A 20,719-nucleotide genomic window follows, 5' to 3' on the forward strand; every position below is an offset into this window, starting at 1 on the left:
ACTATGGACTTCAGTTAATGATAATAATAATAATAATAATAATAATAATAATAATATATTAGTATTGCCTCATCAATTATAAACAAAGTAAAATAGTCAAATAAACTTAGATTTTCTTGGTTAAACTTCTGTCAATATTATTATTAATTTTTTTAATGTTTTATTTATTTTTGAGACAGAGAGAGATAGAGCATGAGCAGGGGAGGGGCAGAGAGAGAGGGAGACACAGAATCCGAAGCAGGCTCCGGGCGCCGAGCTGTCGGCACAGGGCCCGACACGGGGCTCGAACTCACGAACTGTGAGATCATGACCTGAGCCGAAGTCGGACGCTTAACCGATTGAGCCACCCAGGTGCCCCTGTCAATATTATTATTATTATTATTTGTAAACATTTATTTATTTTTGAGAGGGGGGGAGGGGTGGGGAGAGAGAATCCCAAGCAGGATTCACGCTGTCAACACCAAGCCCCACATGGGGCTTGAACTCGAGAACTGAGCCGAAATCAAGACCTGGACACTTAACCAACTGAGTCACCCAGGCGCCCCGAATCTACTTGTTTAACAGCATTGAGCCTGTGTTCCCGTCATGTGTCCCAGAGAGGTAGTGAAGTCAAATGTGATGTGTGTCTTTCCAGGATGTTTTATCTTTGGGCAGAACCACAAAACATTGTATATAATCTTTTTATTGTTCCCAAGGACGCCATCACGATCAGCGCAATGGAGGCCAGGTCTAGAAACAAGTTCACCTTTGTGCCCTACAGGGAACATGGCACAAAAAATGCTTCTGGAACCTTGTTTCTCTTTACCTTTACTAACCACGTCAGTCACATCATCATTGACTTGCCCTCAACGATCTTTTAAATCAATGCCTAAAGTTACGAGGTGCTTTTTTTTTCAGTCTTTTCCTTCCATTAAAACAGAGCTACAACCAATTAAATATGTATGCATGTTTCATCTAGATGTACATATGTGCACCGTTTAAAATATCTGAGTTGACATTACAAATGTTCCTCAGCCATTGCATTAGTTTCTGAGTACTTCTGGAACCGCAAATTAGAACAAGAAGAAAAGCATGAGAACTCGACTAGTTAATTAATGTATTTCTTTTCTTACCTAAGCATTTTAACTGCTCAAATCCTCTCCCACATAAAAATTCAGGAGTTTTGTTTGTGGCTTTTGGACACAGTCCCCTCAGAGATGCAGGAAAGGGCTTCCCTGGGCCCAAATGGTGTCATGAACAGAGCTGATGTTTAGGGTTATGAGTCCTGCTGTGCCAGTGCCAAGCCCTGGATCCTGATTGACCAAGCAAAACATTTTTTGGTATGTTTGTGATTTGCGGGGCCCTTAGCTGGTGTTGGGAGGGAACAGGGTGGAGGGGGGGAGGATGAAAACAAACCTATGAATGTACCTTTTCATACAGTTTGGACTTTGGGACGCTGTCAACGATTTGTATAAGTCAAAAGCAAAATTGGATCAGAAAGAAAAAAAAAAAATCCAACTCTAAGCCACGGCAGTAATAGAAATTACACCGAATGCTTGATGGGGAGCCGAAGGGGAGGGTTAACGGACACACAAGATTACAAACAAGACCCCTGAACTGGACGTTCTTTCATGGTTTTACCCCATCTTTAAAATCCCCTTTCATTATGGCAACTCGCATCTCTCACCTAGCAAAGCAAAAGCCCTCCCGCAGTTAGCGCCACAGCAGAACACGAGTTGTTGATCCAGGAGGCCCCTTGGGGTCAGGTCTCCCCACTACAACTTCCGTGATAAAATTCTACAAGGATAGAATGTGCCTCTAGGCCTTAAATTTTCTCCGGATCTGGCTGATTTTCTTCTCAATCACTGCAACTCATGCTAGTAAGCAATTTGAACTTCCTCCTTAATGTCCGTGTAAGATCTTACCGCCAACTCTCTCCAGTCTCCCTTCTCCAGTCTCCCTTCTCCAGCCTCCAAACAGGTGATGACCCCCGCTTTGGCAACTGTGGGTTTGAACCCGCTCTCGTCTGAAACACAGTCCTGGAGGAAAAGGAAACATTATCAAGTTAGTAAGAGATACCACTTGACTCCAAACCAAGTGATCATTTCCAAGGTCACCTCAAGGGGAGTGGTTTAAAACCTCTCAGCTCTAGGACGTGCCTTGGCTTCTCCCCGGGGGTGTCAGCCCAGCACTTCTTTAAAAAAATTTTTTTTAGTTTATTTATTGATTTATTAAGAGAGAGAGCGAGCAGGGAGGGGCAGAGAGAAAGGGAGAGAGAATCTCAAGCAGGCTCCACACTGCCAGCGCAGGGCCCTACGTGGGGCTCAAACTTGCAGACCATGAGATCATGACCTGAGCTGAAATCAAGAGACAGAGGCTTAACCAAAGCCCAACACTTCTTTAATATATATATATATTTTAAAAGTTTATTTATTTTTGAGAGAGACAGAGTACGAGCAGGGGAGGGGCAGAGAGAGAGGGAGACACAGAATCCGAAGCAGGTTCCAGGCTCTGAGCTGTCAGCACAGAGCCAACACAGGGCTTGAACCCACAAACCATGAGATCATGACCTGAGCCGAAGTCGGACGCTTAATTGGCTGAGCCAACCCAGGCGTCCCCGAAGCTCAGCACTTCTTTTGCATTGTGTTCACACGGTAATTTTCAGCTGTTTCTAGCTGAAGAATGGAGAGCATTTTGCAATACACCAATTCATTTATCACAAGAATTTTGGCCACACAGAAAACCTCTGCCTGCCCACAGCTGGGCTGTCAGTTGAGTCAAAGGTTATAACTCATTTAAGTGGCCTTGGCGAGTCTCAGGTCACTCAGAGGGAAGGCTTTGGTCCCAAACTAATGGAAATACCGTTTTAGAGGATCCTGCCAATTTTAAGAATGTCTTTCTTGGTGTTGAAAGCTGGCTGGTTAATTGCACACAGTGTAGGCACAACAAGTTTGCTGAGTTTGAAACATGGTGAGTTTGAAGTACCATTGTGATATTCAGGCACTGTCTATGTCTAGGAAGCACTTGGAACCTAAACTTTGCAAGAGATTCAGGCTGAAGGCACCGAATTGGAAATCATCATGTAGAGAGAAGGGGCCATGAAAGAATACAGGAGAGTGTAATGTCCAGGGGCCAAAGGTGGAGGAAGTGGTCACTGGTATGAAGTGCTGCAGAAATACAGATTAAGAACACCTCAGTGTTCACGGAACAAGGAAGGTTTCTGAAGAGAACAGGTTACTGGTGGGGAGATCAAACATCTTGAAATGGAGGTGGGTGTATTCTCCAAGATTTGAAATTGGGGAAAAAATGCACAGTTGGACAATTAAAACATCAGTAACGACAATCACAACAGACCATGATCTGAGCAGGAGGCTAAACCAAATCTTTATTTATGCTTCCTTGTTTAGAGAGATTAGCATTTTGTGGGGGTAGAGACAGACTCTTCTGTAAAATCAAATAACAAAATAGGAAGTTGGAGTCTGATGGCTAGAGAAAGGGAGGGGAAATCCCAAGAGGAAGAGGAAGAGGAAGAGGAAGGGAAAAACATGTCTCAGAGAAAACATTAAGTTGGGGCCTGACAGGTGTGAGAGAGAGGCTGGAGCATAACCAGTGGAGTCGTAGGAACGGCAGTCCCTGCACCACACTATGCTGTAACCCTGTTGGGACCCCTCATCTCAGTGAAGGCTTGCTGCATACCTCAGCTTTGTATTAGTGATGCTTTGGGGAATGAGGGATTCAGGTAGTGCTTGGGGTTGGGAGGGTGAAGGGGGACAAACACTTTTGGGAGTCCAGGCCAGAGTGGAGATGAAGCATTCAAAAGAGCAGGAAATTAAAGCAATGGTGACCAGGGGAAGGATAAGACAGACCCCCAAGTATCCTTGGCATTGGTAGCGAACACCAGGTTTGGCTTCCCGATATATTTGGGGTGGGGACTCAAATATATTTTGAATATTAAAGGAAAGGATAACTTGTTGAGGAACCTGGAGCCGCCCAGTGTAGATATCTAACTAGAGTGTTCTAGTAAACAAACAATAGGGGCTAGTGTAGGAGGGTGAGCTATTTCTCATCTGTGGCCTCCTTTCATAATCACAATGAGGTAATCTAAAGATGCTGAGAAAAGCTAATGGCGCCAAAAGAAACAGTTTGGAATAGCAGCTTGGGAATGCCCTGTAACAACAATGTTTCCCCTTGTGAACGGCTTGAGAGAAGGCACCCCCTTAACCATTATTTGTATCCCCAATGTATCTGCAGGAGCTCAATAAACGATAGACTAAATGAATGAATGAACAGAGGAGGACGAGGCAGCGAGTCTGAGGAGGATGTGGAGGCGGTAAAATCCCAGAGTCCAGCCCAGAGGCAGTAACCGTCAACAGCCCCTAAAAAGTTCACAATCGAGGGCTAGGAGCAAGAACAACTCCCGTATTTGGCCCAGTCCAAAATCCTGCTGTTAGGGGGCGGGACTAGGAGGAGGGCATATCCCACTTCTGCCCGTCAACTGACCAATCACCGCCTCAAAGGGGCGGGACTTCATTCTGTCCCCGCCCTTTCCTCTGGAAAGTAAATACGTTCGGGCACCGTTCAAACAGACCAATGGGTGCCGGATGTTTCCTGCGGTTGCTCCTCAAGATTGGTCGGAATTCGTCGTCCCGCCCTCCTTGTCACGCTTTTTGCCCCACCCTTTCGCACACAAGATGGCGGCGCCCAGCGGAATAGAGGCCGCGTTTGGGGTTTGCTGAAGCTGACTCCCTTTCCCACTGCCCCTTTGGACGCAAAGAGCCGCGAGCCCCGAGGACAGGGGCCGGGCGGGGACAGCGGTTCCTGCGTAGCTGGACCGCGAGCCCGCGCCCAGCCTGCGCCGCCCCCACCCGGCCCCGGCCCGATCCCATCCGTTCCCGGTCTCCTCTCGGTCTGACCCACTGCCCGGCCGTGGTTCGCCACCACCAGGCCTCCAAAGCTGAGATATCTCCTCCAGCCCGGGCTCACCTCCACTTTAGAGATGTTTGGCCTCTTCCCTTCCAAACGGGCCGCATTCAAAACCGGGACTCCTGGACCAGCACCTGGTCTCCTTTCCCTCCACTGAGACTCCACTTCGCTCTAACCCACTCCTTCCTCTGTTTCTTGATTCTCCCTGGCTTGGAGACTGCCTCACTTCCCTTCCAAATTAATCTCCGACGCCCCCAAATATTATTAACCTTGACACCCTCCTCAACCGGGAGTCAGACTTCCTTTTGGATTAACCTCCACAGTCCTATCATGGAGGCTGTGTACCTGATAGTGAATGGGGTGGGCCTTGTGCTGGACCTGCTGACCTTGGTGTTGGATCTCAACTTCCTGCTGGTGTCCTCCCTCCTGGCTTCTCTGGCCTGGCTCCTGGCCTTCATCTACAACCTGCCACACACGGTACTGACTAGTCTTCTGCACTTGGGCCGCGGAGTCCTGCTTTCACTGCTGGCCTTGATCGAAGCCTTGGTCCGGTTCACCTTTGGGGGCCTGCAGGCCTTGTGTACTCTGATGTACAGCTGCTGCTCTGGCCTGGAGAGCTTAAAGCTCCTGGGGCACCTGGCCTCTCACGGGGCACTGAGGAGCCGGGAGATACTGCACCGGGGTGTCCTCAACGTGGTCTCCAGTGGCCATGCTTTGCTGCGCCAGGCCTGTGACATCTGTGCCATTGCCATGAGCCTGGTGGCCTACGTGATCAACAGTCTGGTCAACATCTGTCTCATTGGCACTCAGAACCTTTTCTCCCTGATGCTGGCCCTGTGGGATGCCGTGATGGGGCCACTGTGGAGGATGACGGACGTTGTAGCTGCCTTCCTAGCCCACATTTCCAGCAGTGCTGTGGCCATGGCCATCCTCCTCTGGACCCCCTGCCAACTAGCACTGGAGCTCCTAGCGTCAGCTGCCCGCCTCCTGGCCAGCTTCGTGCTTGTCAATGTCACCGGCCTGGTGCTGCTGGCTTGTGTGCTGGCGGTGATGGTGACCGTGTTGCACCCGGACCTCACTCTGAGACTGGCCACCCGGGCACTCAGTCAGCTCCATGCCCGGCCCTCCTACCACCGGCTGCGAGAAGATGTCGTGCGGCTATCTCGCCTGGCACTGGACTTGGAGGCCTGGCGCCGAGTCTGGAGCCGCAGCCTGCAGCTGGCCACCTGGCCGAACCGGGGAGGGGCCCCCGGGGCTCCTCAGGGTGGCCCGAGGAGGGCGCCCTCGGCCAGGACCTGGCGACAGGACACTCTTCCTGAAACAGGGCCCAGATCAGAGGCAGAAGAGGAGGAGGTCGGGACGGTCAGAGCAACAGCTGCCCGCGGCCGGGAGAGGCTCAATGAGGAGGAGCCCGTAGCTGGGCAAGACCCATGGAAGTTGCTCAAGGAGCAAGAGGAGCGGAAGAAGTGTGTCATCTGCCAGGACCAGAGCAAGACGGTGCTGCTGCTGCCCTGTCGGCACCTGTGCCTGTGCCAGGCTTGCACTGAAATCCTGATGCGCCACCCCATCTACCACCGCAACTGTCCACTCTGCCGCCGGGGCATTCTGCAGACCCTCAATGTCTACCTCTGAAGACTCCTTCCCTGTCTGCCCACCCGTCTGTGCTCCATGAAGCCACCTGTGCTAGGACAGCTTTAACACCCGACCTCTCGGTTTCCGGCCTGATTTCCCTCCTGCCCCCATGGCTGTCATGCCAAGCCTCTAAGCCATACATCCAGGACATTGAGATAGGATACTCTGGAAGACTTATGAGCCGGGTGGGGCAGGGTAACAGCTCTTCCTTACCCAGTGGGTCCCTGTGACGCCGGAGGTGGTGAGTGTGTCACACTATGCAAGGCCCCGAGACTGCCGTGGACTCCCCTCCAGGTTGCCAGGGCCCATCCAGATGCCAGCCTCTGGGGCTCCCCCCCTGTGCTTCTGGTTTTTCTGTTGGGGATTTGCAGGTCCTCTCCCTGGCCCCTCCCCATTTCCTCCCCAGCTTCAGCCACAACAGAGCACTGTCATTTGGGTGTTTGGGCAACTCAGGGGCCTTGGAATGATCTTGAACCTTTGCTTTCAGCCAGAGCGCCCGTGCCCTGGTAAGCCTTGGGGATAGTATCTCTCAGGTGCCCTTAGAGCTACCACTTCTGCCTGTCTTGATCTTACGAGGCTCCCTCCCAACCTGATCCAAGAGCTAGGATCAAGAGTTTACCCCTTGGAGGGTGGGTGTCTGCACCTGGCTTTGGGACCACATGCCCTCTGGCACCCCAGCTCCACTGGGAGCCTCAGGAGGGATAACCAGATTTCTACTCCTACCCTTTTCACTCCCCACATCACAGAGAACATTGGCATTCCCCTTCTGTTTGTCTCTCCCTGGCACTGGGGAGGGCAGACCGTGCACATTTGACTAGGGTCCAAATACAGAAGGGGCCAGCCTAGGGGCATGCAGCTCCCTGCTGGGTCTGTGTGGCCCAGTTTCTAGTGAATAAAGTTCTGTTGACCGCTCTGACAGCCTCTGTGTGCATCCTTACAGGGGCGAGCAGTTGGTCAGGTTGACTGATGCTGCAGCAGGGTCCTTTGGTCCTGCTGGAGTCACTGTGGTCTGGGGGGACCTGGTGGGGGAAGAGATAAGATAGGTTGTGAGTACTGTGCCTCGGGGAGAGCCCTTGCCAAGGGTGGCTGAATCCACCCCCGATTTGTGCCTTCTCACACACCTGGCGTTGGAAAAGCCCTCCCCGTCTTTTCTACTTTTGCCAGAATGAAGTCCCAGTACGGAGGAGTTGCGAACGGCTTCCCAGCTTCTCTGGTGCCACTCGTCCCAGGAGGGATTTGGGGTCCTTGCTCTCTGGAGTCCAGTCTACCCTCTGGTCCCTGGAGGAGCTGGCCCTTGACTTTGTGTCTCTTGGCATGGTGTGGGGCTGTGGTGGGCTGGGGTGTGGCTGTGAGGCCTCCTGGTGGAGAGCCGGGAGCTGAAGCCTAGGACCTGAGCCCAGTCCCCACGGTCATATCTGCCCTCACATGACCAGCAAGAGGGGGGCGGGGCACTCCCCCATAATTGTATGTTAAATCTAGGAGCATAATGCCAGGGGCAGCTTTCTAGAAGCCGTGGGGTGGTAGGGTGGGGGTGGGGTGAAGAGGGAGAAAGGGTAGGTCGGGAAGAAACTGAGAAGAGGCCCCACCACATTCTTTGGGGGTTGAGAGGCTGAATTGATTGTGGGTCTGGCAAGCCCTGGTTTGTTAGTCATTGGGTTGGGGGTGGGGCTGGGGCTGGGGCTGGCTTCTGGAGGTCTGAGGAGGGGAACCTTGAAGGGGCTTTGTGGCTAGCCTCAGACTTAGTGGCGCGGCCCACCCAGGCTATGCCCAGCATGGTGGGGGAGTTCTTCACGTCCATTTTGGAGTTGGGAGGCCTGGGGAGAGCTCCCCGCTCCCCTCCCCTCCCTTCGCCCAACCCTAGGGGAGTTGAGCGCGGGGAGGCTTGGCTCCTTTCAGTCTCTGTTTAATGTGAGGATAAACATTTTCTGAGAGAAGATAAACTTCCTGAGCTGGGAGCAAAGGACCCCTTTTTCCTGCACCCCCATCCAGAATTACATTGGCAGACGTCAATACCCCATCCTCCCCCCTAACCACCCGAAGCAGGCATGAGCTCAAGCTCTTCAGGATCATTGCTGCTTTCTGGAGCTGGGACGCCCTCTTGTGGTCATCTCAGAAATTACTTATCTCTAGCCACCCAGGAACGCACCACTTCCCTGGGATGGGGGACAGAGAAATAGCTTTCCAGTCATCTAGAGACCAGGCAAGCAGCCAGAGCAGTCACAAATGCAAACCCCGGGCTCCATTTTTGTTGATCAGGGCAGGGGTGTGTGTGTGTGTGTGTGTGCGGTGAAGGTAGCTCCCGCCCCGTTCATATGACATCTTTGAGTTAGGAAAAGGTGGTCAGAGCCCCATGTCAGAAGGCCACCCTCCTCAGCCAGGCACTTCTATTCACGTCCCACACGACTTAGGGGCAGCTCTATGGAGCGGCCTCTCGGTCAGCTAGGCCTGCATCCTGTATCTCTTGCCCCACGGCTCGTCCAGCCCAAGAGCCCTTCCTTCCGCATCGCTCCCTCTCCCCTCCCCCATCCTCAGAATCAGGGCATCCCCACCACTTAAAGAAGAAAGGCTGAGCCAGTAGGAGGATTTTTTGGGGGGAGATTTATTGAATGGTCTCTGAGAAAAGGGCCCAGGAATAGGAAGGACAAGAGAGGACCCAGAGAAGCAGAGCACCAGGAAGAGGGCACCCCACCTCTGGGGTCCCGGGCCAGAGCAACTGGGGGACCCACACCTGCCAACACAGAGTGCCCCTTGGTTTTGGGCAGAAATCCAGCCACTGCCCATATTGCCAGCCCTGATCTCAGACAGCCTCTGTCCCCATTCTCTGCCAGCAGCAGGACGGAATCATTCACAACATCCCAAGGCGGGGCCAGCCCTCCCGGATATGTGACTGTCAGAGTCACACCCTCCTTCCCTAGGAGTGAGAGAGCGTGAGCTCGCTTTCCAGTGAGCATCAAGCGAAGACAGGGGAGTTGTGCCAGTCAGAATACACCAGGAACCCCGAGAAGGTGCTGTCTGTCTTGATGCTGGCATAGATGCCAATGTAATCACCCACGCCCACCTGCACCCACACCTGGTCCTCTGGCTCCAGCCTCACCATGGCGCCCCCGGACAGCGAGGCTGGCTTGGGCCACCCTCCAAAAAACTGGAAGAAAGAGGCGATGGACTCGCCGTTCTTGACCAGATCGAACTGCAGGCTAGCCCGGTAGACGGTGGCGTGGACCGCGAAGTAGTAGACCCCGGGCACCTGGCAGGTGAACTTGCCGGTGGTGGCGTCGTAATGTCCCTGCTCGTTCACCAGCACGCGGTCGAAGGGTAGGGGCGCGTCCGACGGCGGAGGCACCCGGCTCTCCGAGCGCTTGGCGCTGAAGGCGGAGCGCGGAGGTACTGAGCACTCGCCCGCAGGCCCGGTCGCCCCCGCGGGTCCCGCCTCTCCTCGCGGCCCGGGCTCCCCCCGGGGCCCCGGCAGTCCTGCGGGGTGCGGGCAGCGGTTAGGGCGAGAGTGGCGGCGGCGGCGGCCGCCCGCAGCGGGGTGCACGGAGGGCGACGCTGAGCACCCTCCCCACCCTCTCTGGGGCCCCCTGCCGCCGCTTCCCCGGCGAGGGCCGCCCCGCCGCCCGGGCCCCGGGCTCCGCTGCCCGAAGGGCCGGGGCGGACCCGAGCGGCCGGCCGCAGAGGGTCCCCGGAGCCGTGGCCTGCGGCGGGCTGAGTCACCCTCTCGGCGCCCCGCTCCCGGAGCCCGGCGGCGCCCCCTGGCGGGACCCCGAGGCCCGGCCCTCCGCCCCGCGAGCGCGGACGGCCCCGCGGACGGCGACCCGGCGGCCTTCTTACCTGGCCTCCCGCCCTCGCCTTTCTCTCCCGGAACCCCGGGCGCGCCGTCTCGCCCGTCGCGGCCGTCGCGGCCGGGCAGGCCCTGGCTGCCGTGGTGGCCCGGCGTGCCGGGGAGGCCGGGGTGCCCCGGACACAGGCTGGGGATCTTGTTGTCGTCCAGCGGGGGCGAGCCGGCCGCCAGGCCCAGGAGCAGCACGGCGACGAGCGGCCTCATGGCGCTGGCACGGGGACTCCGGCCGCCGGGGTCCTCTCGCAGTCTGTGGGTCAGGCGGGACGGGAGTCGGGACCCAGAATCCGGACCCAGAATCCCACTCGGCGCGGCCGAGCGCGTCTCCACCCCACTGCCATGGGCCCGAGGCTGAGCGGCCGCGGGGGAGAGGAAGGAGGGTCGCCCCCGGAGCCGAGGAGACGAGAGCGCTGGGGCGGGGGGTAGGGGGGGGGAGCGGGGTGGAGGAGGGCAGGAGAGGCTGGCCGCCCCCGTCCCGCGCCCCCCGCCCGGTCTTTCCCCCAGCCCCCTCCCGTCCCCACTCCTCCCTCCTGCTCTCCGCCAGACTCACCCCCTCCCGGCTCCCGGGGCCTCCTTCGGGGCGCTCGCTCGCTTCTCCGGACCCTCCAGCTGACCCCTGTCCCGCCCCCGCGCTTCTCCCCTGCCAGGCGTCCCCTGCCCTCTTCGCCCCCCTGGTCCCGGTTCGCTCCCTGCCGGCTCCGCTCTGCTCCTCCCAGACTCCAAGAGGAAACCAGTTGTTCAGGGGCCAAGAACTCCGAGCCGGGAAATAGCAGGGAAATAACTCGTGGTGTCGCCCGGCCGCTGGCCAAGGTTTGGGAGAGAAAGGAGGGGGAGAGAGTCTTAGCTGGGCACAGAGAGGCAGAGCTGTGTGAGACAGACACTCAGGACACCCGGTGCTCCAAGGAGCCGAAGGAGAGGTGGTGCGGTGATGGAGACCAAGGACCAGACTAGTCCAGGAGAAATAGAAGCTGAGAACCCAGGGTGGAGAGTTCTAGAGGCAGACGGACAACCGGATCCCCAGGACTCAGAGCAGGGCCTGCCACAATTCCTAGGCACTCAATACATTTTTGTTGAATAAATGACAAAAGTCAAAAGGCAGGTTTTCAGGAGAACCTGAAAAAGGAGGTGGCGAGGGGAGGGCAGAAGACAGGAAATGGGGGTCAGAGGCTTGGGTGGGAAGCAGGCCTCACTGTCAATGGCATGGTGTGGAGCTGGGGCAAGTAAAGGGACAGGGAAGCTTCCATCAGCCCCTCTGGGGACTCCTCTTCCCCTCCCTGGGAGGCTCCAGAGAGGATGGGCAGAGTCCCCTGCCTGCCCGCCCTGATAGGCAAAGGTGGATGGGCAGGCAGAGGGCAGGTGCCTGCTTCAGGGTCAGGGCTGGGCACAAGCCTCCAGGCCAGCCGCCTCAGGCAGCCTGTTGCAGTTGAAAGGCCAGGGGGTGCCCAGTAGAGCCAGGCCGGACTGGCACTGGAGCTCTGCCTCCTGGCAGACAGAGCGGCAAGGGGGAAGGACGCTGCCTGTGGGGGTGCAATGGGGCACAAGCAGCCCACAGAGGAGCCTCCGGAAGTTCTGGTAACAGGGTAGACTTGTCAGGCTCTGTGGAAGGAGGAGATCAGCGCTCAGGAGCCACACTCTCACAGCTCCCTCCACTTCCGGTGGAGGGGGCGGGGGGGGGGGGTCCCTCCCGATCTCTGCCCGGAGCACCTTGTAACTTCTGAGGACCTCCATCACTTCCTCCTGGGTGGCCATGCCCACCCAGATGTTAGGGAAGGCTGTGGCGTTGTAGCTCAGGCCGATGCACATCTCCACCTGGACGGGTTCACAGGCCAGCTCTGTAGGGGCGGGAGGGGACAATCACTGTGGGGATACACTGGCCGATGACCCGGGGCAAGTCACTTCATCGCTCCCTTTGGGCCAGATGGGCATTGTTGTGGGAATCAAAGGCCACAACGTGGAGAGATGCTTTGCACATATCGCGGGTTCTATCATCCTAGAGAGCCTGCCCAAATATCCTTTGCCAGCCCTGGGCATCATGAAGGTGTCTTTTCAATCTCTCAGAGCATGGGGCACTGACACTGGCAGGGACTGCTCGGCATCCAGAAGGAACTCCCTGCTCTCACCTCCATCTTCTTCTGCTTTTTTTTTTTTCTTCCCCCTTTTTTTTAATAGGCTCCACACCCAACATGGGGCTTGAACTCATGACCCTGAGACCAGGAGTCACATGCTCTACCGACTGAGCCAGCCAGGTGGCCCTCACCTTCATCTCTGAGGTGGGCTGTGGAGAGGGGCTCTTTGTGTGACAAGGCTGGGCTGGTTCTTTTCTTTAAAAAAATTTTTTTTAAATGTTTATTTTTGAGAGAAAGAGTGAGTGTGAGCGGCAGAGGGGCAGAGAGAGAGGGAGACACAGAATCCGAAGCAGGCTCCAGGCTCCGAGCCATCAGCACAGAGCCCGACGCGGGGCTCGAACCCACAAACTGTGAGATCATGACCTGAGCCGAAGTCGGACGCTCAACCGACTGAGCCTCCCAGGCGCCCCCTTTTCTTTTCTTTTTTGAATTTGTTCATTTATTTTGAGAGAGGGAGAGGGAGGGAGAGAGAGAGGGAACCACAAACAGGACCCACACCAGCAGTTGGGGCTCGAACCCATGAACCGCAAGATCATGACCCGAGCGGAAACCAACAATCGGACGCTCAGCCGACTGAGCCACCCAGGTGCCCCAAGGCTGGGCTAGTTCTTGAAGCCCCACCCACTGACTCCCTGATTCCCACTTCCCTCGGGGGTGAGATTAAGTACCATTGCCACCACTGGGTGAGAGTCCCTCCCGGACTCTGTGGAGTGGCCCCTGAGTCAGGATGGGGAACTCTCCATCAGGGAGGACAAGGGTGGGCCGTTAGGAAGTGTGCCTGTAGGGTTGCTATGAACAGGCACCCAGCTGGCTCAGACCTGTCGCGCCCTGCCCACGGTGCTCTGGGCCAGGCTTCTCACCTGGGGGCGGGAGCAAGGGGCTGCTGCAGTTGCCATTGCTACTATCTGTGCAGTCTCTCCACGTGTCACACATCCACTGCAGACTCTTACACCCTCCATCGCGGCAGGAGAACTCTCCGGGCCCACAGGGATCTGGAGGCAGAGGGGGCGTGGCAGTGCCCTGGGACGTGCCTGTGTCCCCACACTGCCTTCACGGTGCCCCGACCAAGGTCCAGAGCCCTTCCTCGCTCTCCCAGAGGCAGCCGTACCGCCCACGCCCACTCACCCCGGGGCACCTACTCTCTGTGGCATTGAGGGCCCTGTAGGTGGCAGAGAAGCCCCCACTGCTGATGCCACGGTCTGTCCTAAAGAGCACCACCAGCTGGTGGCTGGAGGAGATGAGGCGAGGTGGTGGCTCCGCTCCACAGAACCTGCCCGAGGCGGAGAGCAGACCTGGGCAGGGGGCCCTCGGAGACCCGGGGTGTTCCCACAGGCGTCACTGTGACTGGCACTCGGGGCGATGCCAGAGGGGATGGGACACATGGCCGCTGACTCATGGAGCTTAGGGCCCCCCGAGAAGAAGACACACATATGGAGCAGACGAGGAATTAAGCAAACTGCTTGAACTCGAGCCAGTTGGAGATGGGAAAAACCAGGGAGGGTGTGAGGGGAAGTGGAACGGGCCCTTCGGGGCAGGAGAGGCAGGAAGGGAGGGGGCGCTGACCTTCCGCAGAAGGGCAATGTGGAGCAAAGGCTTTGGGCTGAGCAAGGACAAGCCTTCTCCTAGGGCGACAGTGAAGAGACCTCTGGCTTAGAGCAGAAGGAAGGATGGGATGTATCCGGGGCTCCTGCTCTGCTGCTACCTGCCCAGGAGGCCCAGGGCCCCTGAGGTGCTGGTCTCATACACCGCCACGTAGTCCAGCTCGCACTCGTCCTGAGCTTCTAGGCTGAAGTTGTGCAGCTGCAATTCCACGCCACGTCCCGCAGGCACCGAGATATGCCAGGTGCAAAGCTGGGGGAGGGCACGGAGGGAGTAGTTCGAGGGTCCCTTCTCCCATCCCCGTCTGGGCATCCAGGCTGAGCTCCAGGAGGGTTCCCTCCCTGCTGCAGGCTGGGTAGGGTGCGGGCGGGTGCAGTCCCACCCTTTCCTATCCTCCTAAGGATAGCTCTTATCCTCGGCGGTAGAAAGGCCCTTTAACTTGTCTGCTCTGAGAGATAAGTTTACCCAGCAGGAGAAACTTACCTGCCACCTAGTAAACGCTAAATACGGTTCCTTTCTGCCTGTTTGAGCTCTGATCTTCCCAAGAACAAGGCAGTGTCTCCCATGCCGTTCCCAGTCACACAAACTGGGGGCACAGGTGTGCCCACGTGTGCCACACCGCCCTCCCCGTGGACCGCTGGCTTACCTGTTGGTGAGGGTACCTCTGCAGGTAGCTGGGAGCAGAGAAAGTGCCCTGGAGCCCAGTCAGATTCCCCCCACACCCTGCGGAGAGGAGGAGGGGCTGGTGAGTTTGCCAGGGTCTGCCTGTGCCTTCGCCCAGTCGGGCTGGCAGGGACCGCAGGGGAGAGTTTTTGGCCAGGCCCATGAGGAAGCAAGGTCTGGGCCAGAAGAATGCCCTGGCAAGCTTGGGGCTGGGCCAGAGCTGGGGAGCTCAGGCCGAACCCGAAGCAGATGCCCGAAGACAGTACATGCCCTGTGCCTGGCGGGGCCCGTACCCAAGAGCTTGGTGCTGCAGTTGGCCTCATCGCTGCCATCAGCACAGTTGGCAAAACCGTCACACATTGAGTCAGGTAGCAGGCAGACGAGCTGGTCACAGGGGAACTCGTCATGAGCACAGTTCCCTGGGGAGGGGCATCTGGATTCAGAACCCCCCCCCGCCCCCCCCCCCCCCCTCCGAGTCTCCACCCCGTTGGCCAGTGCTGGAGGGGCGTGGAGACACTTGAGAGGTAGCCAGAGACATGGTGGGAAAACACTCACCGTTCCCGGGGGTCACAGCCTGGTACCAGGCATGGAAACCAGATCCTTCCACACTGCTGTCAGAGACGAAGGCCACCCGGAGGCGGCTGGCGTTGGTGTTGAGTGTAGGGGGAGGCACCTTCCCACACACTCTGCAAGAAGCCAGGTTGGGCGCCATGGAGGCTCAGAGCTCAGGGCCAGCCAGACTGGGGGCTGCCTGGGCCCTGTGGTCCTCTTTCTTCAAGCCCTGAACCGGTGGCGATGCGGTCAAAAGGGGCCCTTTCATTTCCTGGGGAGCTCTGGCTTTCCTGACCTGCACATCCATCCTTGAGGCATTTATTCATGGGTAAGATAGGTGGGGGCCCCATCTGACAGAGAGGGGAGGGTGACCTTCCCAAGGTCATACAGCAGGCACGGGGCAGAGCTGGGTCCAGAGGTCAGGTCTCTCGGTGTCCTTCCAGCCCAGTCTTTCCCAACGCTGCTCCCTGGTTCTGCCCTCTAGACGGCAACGCAGGGCAGCGGTGAGATCTCCTGGGGGCAGGGGGACCCACCTGAGGAGGGGGCCCTCAGGCTCGGGGGAGATTTCCAAACGATCGAAAAGACAGGAGGCCACGCTTTCCATGCTGAGCGCTTCAATCTTGAGTTGTACTGCATGGCCTGCGGCCACCTGGATATGCCACACGCAGTGGGCGTTGGGTGGGTAAGGGTCTGGGTAGTTGGGGCTGCTGAAGAAGCCCCTTGGGCCAGGGAGGAGGCCCCCACAGGCTGCAGAGATGAAGGTTAGAGTTCAGAGCTCAAAAGGAGAGAGACCCTTTTATTTCCAAGGTTCCTCTTCCTAGCCCCCCTTCCTCCTGCCATCTTGGGCTCTTCTCCAGGAAGATCTTCCCTGGGTACTCACAGGACTGGGGTGAGGGGCTCATGCCTGCCTCCTTCAGCTGTCCTTTAGGGTTCCCTGTTGCTGGAGAGGGGGTGGGAGTGGTAGGGGTGGTGGTGGTGGTGGTGGTGGTGGTGGTGGTGGTGGTGGTGAAGCCTTGGGTGGGCAGTGGGTGATAGGAGGCCCCAGGCAGGGGGGTAGTCTGCAGCTCTGGAGGGAAGAAGATGGGGGAGTGGGATTCAGAGGAGCTGGTTCTCTAGGGGTGATGAATACAGTGGCACCTGGAATCTCATTCAAGAGCACTTTCAACCCAAGCAGGGCCCGGTACTCACGGGCTAGAATGATGGCCACCAGAAGCCCGAGTAGCAGGAGCAGGAGGCTGGCCAGCAGGAGGACACAGAGCCAGGAGAAGTGACAATCTGGCTGCAGCCCTCGGGGCCGCCGACCTGTGGGTGTGCGGGGTGGGATTTTGAGGGCCCCTTGGGCTCTCAGCTTCTGGGCCTGTTCTCCCCCGGTCACCCCCCGAGATGGTTACCATGCCAGGGAGCCGGGACGCTGCAGCTGGCATCCTCCCGGAAGGCTGGTGGGGGAGGCCCTGATTCAGGCTCAAAAGCAGGATTGCAGAACTCAGTCTGAAAGGGAAAGTCTTGAGGGCTGGGGGCCAGTGGTGGCACTGCCTGGCTGGCGTGTCCTCTGGGCACGGCCAGCCCTAGGCAGGGGTCTGGGTCTTGGGAGAGGGGTCCTATGGGACCCTTACCTTGCTCAGCTCTGTCGCCTCCGCACAGAGGATGATATCTGAGCATTCCTTCATGGCTCAAGGCTCTGCATGGCTTTCCTGGAGTCCCTGTGATAGCCCAAGACCGCCAAGGGCCCACTCTCTGATCCGAAACTGCCTATCAAGGGGCAGCCTCTGCTCCCTTGGGGGAAGGGCTGCCAGACTAGACTGACTTTCAGACGGCCCTTGGCGGACCGGTTCAGGCTACTGGCTACTCGGTCTCTGTGTGGGGGAAGGACGCAGGCAGAAGGAATTCGCAAAGGCATGAAAGGGTCCCTTAATCCAACTCAGCTGAGGATGCTGAGGTCAAGAGCTTGGCTCAGGGCAGCAGTCCTTAAAGGCACAGGCAGTGGTGGAGGACACCCTGCAGAGGAAACCAGGTGCTCGGTGGGGGTGTGACCAGGGGAACTGGACACCCCACTTTCCTAACCTCACCCAAAGTACTGAGTGAGCTGGGGTGGGTGGGAAGGAGGACAATGCAGGCATAAGGGAGCCTTAGAAGCTAGGTGTCAAGGTTTGGCAGCTTTAAGGCCTATGAGCCCTAAGGGCCCTGGAAAAACCTGCTGCCCTCCCATCCGGGGACTGGGGCATTTAGCCAAGCCTGGGTCTTTGGAAGGTCCCCGTTAAAGCACCGGTGTGACCAGGACAAGGAGATAAGCCAGTACAGGAAAAACGTCGTATGTATGGGCTTCTTCTGTCTACGCCGATGTGACTAGGGGAGCTTCAGGGGCTGGCTGCCTTTTCCCGGGCCCTTTAGGCTGCAGAAAAAGGGCAGAGGAGAAGAGGAGCCAAGTCCTTGGACAGGGGCAGGCCCTCAGCTAGGCGGTGGAGTCTGGCGGTCCGTGCCATTTGCTGCTGCAGGATAGAAAACCCACACTCTGCCACCTGGACCACTTCACGCCTCTTCCTCTGTGACGACATTCTCTTGGAAAAACCCCGCCTGGCCCAGCTGTCCTCCGGGAGAGAGAAAAGGGCTTGTTAACGGGTTTTGTGTTAGCCATGCTCAGGCTGAGTCGGGCAGGGCAGGACAGGGTGGGGGCGGGGGCAGTGTAATGACATTTCTGGCTACCGTTTGCGGAACATTATGTAGTAGGCCCTGGGCAGGAAGTCTTACTGGTTTTCCCTCCTTAGGTCGCGCTATGAGGTAGCATAATCATTTCACGAATGATGGCGCCAAGGCTCCAAAGTGTTCTCTGTGGCACGCCACTTTCACCCTCCACTGGGGCTGAGGCATGTTGGTGACAGAAGGGAACAAAGCCAGAAACCCAGAGCGGAGAAAAGGGACAACAGAGATAGCTTCTGTGTTTCCTAAGGCAGCTGTCCTCATACTCAGGGGAGACCCTTCACCCCCAGGTTCTTCTCCATTCCTCCCCTGGGGGGCCTCGGGCTGCTTTTGGATAGGGGGGCAAGCCTTTCTTTCTTGGACCCTCGGATGGGGACTGCTTTTAGAGGGTCTGAGAGGTCAAAAGTATTTCCATAATAACACTGAGACCTTATTTGTCTTTTCATTTGTGAGCACAGGGTACAGTTTTCCAGAGGCTGTGTGGGAAGCTTCTCTCTGGCTTTGCTGTTGCCCGCGGCCGTCCTCTGGGCAAGGGAAACTTGGAATTTCTAGCTCCCTTGGGCTTCTGCTTGTCTTCCTGAAAGCATAGCTTCCTGTAGCCCCCCATGCTGACCCCACACACAGTTCTCTCTCCTTGGCTCTCTGTGGTTCTTCTTTCACCAGGAAGGGCGAGGCCAGACCGAGGTTGGCTGTTAATACTCTGGGACTCCGGCTCTCTAGTGTTCTCTCCTGCTGGTTCTGTAGCTCACACTTCCACTCCAGCCAGACCAGCCCTGGAACCAGCCCGTTGTCCCTGGAACACGCTGTGTCCAGGCTCAACTTTCATCTGGAATGCCTTATTTTTCCTTGTGCTCAGGGCCGGCACCAGAGGTGTGCATTAGGACCCGACTTCTCCTTGCCCACCCAAATCTGCCAATTTTACTCCTCCTCTCCTTGTTCACCGCCACCCCTAGCCTTGACCCTCATCCCATGGCAGTGCAATCCCAGCCAACCTTCCGCTATGTCCGAGAGGCAGGCGATGCTGAGTATCAGGAAATCAGAAATGCTCATCCCTTGGATTTGGGTCGTCCATACTGTGGCTCCACGTCAAGAATTCTGCTTGGTTTGGGCAATGCTAAACTTACTCGGCATTCCGAGCCTTTATCGTATGTTGTTTGGAGGAGAAAAGGCGGCACGGGCATCCTGGGAGGCTGGGGAACCAAACACTGGCTAAGCATCACCCACTAAGAGAATGTGAATGGAATGTTGATGGTACAGTCCTGGAAATGTGTGTGTGTGTGTGTGTGTGTGTGTGTGTGTGTGTGTGTGTGTGTGTGAAATGCACAGCTGAGTACCTAGTATGTTCCAGACACTCACAACTCTGAGTAGGTATCGTTATGTTCAGATTACAGAGAAGGAAACTGCGAGGCTCAGAGAGATTAAATAATTTGCTTGTGCTGAAAATACTACTTCCTTTCTGCTGCCTCCTGCCTCCCGCCCTGGTGCTTGTTTCTGCCTATAGAGCGATGAAGGATGGGGGCCCTCAGAGGTGCCCGGCCCAGACCCTGCTGGGGCCCAGGTAGGTGATAGATTGTGCTGGTTTTGCTCTCGGGTGTGTGTGGATGTGTAGAGTTGGGAGCTCCCTTGCTATCCTGCTGTTCAGCTCAGTTCCTAACAGACACGAGGTTGGAAAATCTGCTGCATAAAGTCCTGCAAAAAGCTGTCAATTATTCACCCAAAGGCAGAGTACTCAGATGGAAAGGGAACTGTCCCGCCTCTGCCACTGACAAACCAGGGACTTGGACAAGCCTTCTCTAGTGCTCGTGTCCTCACTGGAAAAGTGAGAAGGTGGACAAGGTGACCTCTGTGGTCCTGACGCTAAAGCTTTACAGAAAAAAGTATTTTCTGAGCGCTGGTCATTAAAAAAAAAAAAAAAAAAAATCTAGAGTAACTCTATAAGCTGGAATCACAGAACCAGAGGCATGTAAGGCCCCCTAACCTGGGACTTGGAGGCATGTACTTAGACAAGAGTGACTTAGAAAGAGGACACTTGGGCCGAGAACTTCAAGGTCCAATCTCCTTAATGCAGATGAGGCACAAGGTCCAGAAAGAGGGAGGTTCTTGCTCAAGGTCACACAAGAGCAGTTGCGGGGGTGGGGGGGTGGGGGGAGAACTCCCTCCCTCCCCCAGGGAGAGGCCCGCTGGAACATAAGCAAAGAGTGGGGGAAGAAATTCCAGTTGCTAGGAGGCAAAGCTGATGGATAAAGAAACGTGGGGGACAGATTGTGTTTGGGATCTGGGTAGCATTAGGACCTGTTGCCATGGGAACGAGAAAGCGCCATAGGTTAAGTACAGAAGGGAGAGCTGGGTGCAAGGGTGGAGTGGGCTGCCTGTAGCCGTCTGCTCCCCTGTGGGAGACCACAAAAAGGCCGCGGTGGCTTCCACATCCAGTGAAAAACTGGTTGAGAGGTACAGCAGGTTACAGTGATTTGGGGCTCACCCAATCTGCTTCGCTAGAAGCCTGCTTCCACCTTGAAGAGCATCCTGTTGACTTGTGGTTTGGGGGAAATCATCAGCATTTAAAACCTTACCCTGGGTCAGGCCACTTCCAGGGCCTGTCAGGGAGAAATCCCAAGGTTTGAGTCGATGTTTTTCCCACTCTTGGAAAATGCCCAGGAGAGATGCTCCCAGCACGGTCTCATCCCACGTGAGGAGTTTGACAGCAGGCACTGCGGTC

General features: G+C 56.6%; 3 protein-coding genes and 1 non-coding gene across 7 annotated transcripts; 1 reads left to right on the forward strand and 3 right to left on the reverse strand.

Moving 5' to 3' along the window:
• Positions 1-4,621: 4,621 nt before the first annotated feature.
• Positions 4,622-7,447, forward strand: RNF26 (ring finger protein 26). Its single transcript, XM_019811422.3, has 2 exons — positions 4,622-4,761; positions 4,848-7,447. Exon 2 carries the CDS (start codon positions 5,233-5,235, stop codon positions 6,532-6,534), a length of 1,302 nt encoding a protein of 433 aa, XP_019666981.3. The 5' UTR covers positions 4,622-4,761; positions 4,848-5,232; the 3' UTR covers positions 6,535-7,447.
• Positions 7,448-9,112: 1,665 nt separating this feature from the next.
• On the reverse strand, positions 9,113-11,265 carry C1QTNF5 (C1q and TNF related 5). Its single transcript, XM_023239188.2, has 3 exons — positions 10,920-11,265; positions 10,363-10,619; positions 9,113-10,002 (listed from the first exon to the last, which is right to left on the reverse strand). The coding sequence occupies exons 2-3, from the start codon at positions 10,574-10,576 to the stop codon at positions 9,485-9,487; spliced, it is 732 nt and encodes a 243-aa protein (XP_023094956.1). The 5' UTR covers positions 10,577-10,619; positions 10,920-11,265; the 3' UTR covers positions 9,113-9,484.
• Positions 11,266-11,414: 149 nt separating this feature from the next.
• On the reverse strand, positions 11,415-17,829 carry MFRP (membrane frizzled-related protein). Of its 4 annotated transcripts, none has more exons than XM_023239185.2 (13): positions 16,923-17,829; positions 16,701-16,797; positions 16,498-16,611; positions 16,190-16,375; positions 15,843-16,056; positions 15,313-15,443; positions 15,051-15,176; positions 14,741-14,817; positions 14,059-14,117; positions 13,635-13,765; positions 13,356-13,487; positions 12,074-12,201; positions 11,415-11,965 (listed from the first exon to the last, which is right to left on the reverse strand). In XM_023239185.2, the coding sequence occupies exons 1-13, from the start codon at positions 16,974-16,976 to the stop codon at positions 11,741-11,743; spliced, it is 1,674 nt and encodes a 557-aa protein (XP_023094953.2). In that variant the 5' UTR covers positions 16,977-17,829; the 3' UTR covers positions 11,415-11,740. The 4 variants fall into 4 exon arrangements, with proteins under 4 accessions (XP_023094953.2, XP_003992490.3, XP_023094954.2 ...); XM_003992441.6 differs by lacking the exon at positions 14,059-14,117 and adding an exon at positions 14,198-14,346 and having other exon boundaries at positions 16,923-17,816; XM_023239186.2 differs by lacking the exons at positions 14,059-14,117; positions 15,051-15,176 and adding an exon at positions 14,198-14,346 and having other exon boundaries at positions 16,923-17,827.
• Positions 12,545-12,617, reverse strand: TRNAR-CCU. The gene has a single exon. It is a non-coding gene; the product is annotated as a tRNA-Arg (tRNA).
• Positions 17,830-20,719: the final 2,890 nt, after the last annotated feature.

This window comes from Felis catus, chromosome D1 (assembly GCF_018350175.1).
Source record: "Felis catus isolate Fca126 chromosome D1, F.catus_Fca126_mat1.0, whole genome shotgun sequence".
NCBI lineage: Eukaryota > Metazoa > Chordata > Mammalia > Carnivora > Felidae > Felis > Felis catus.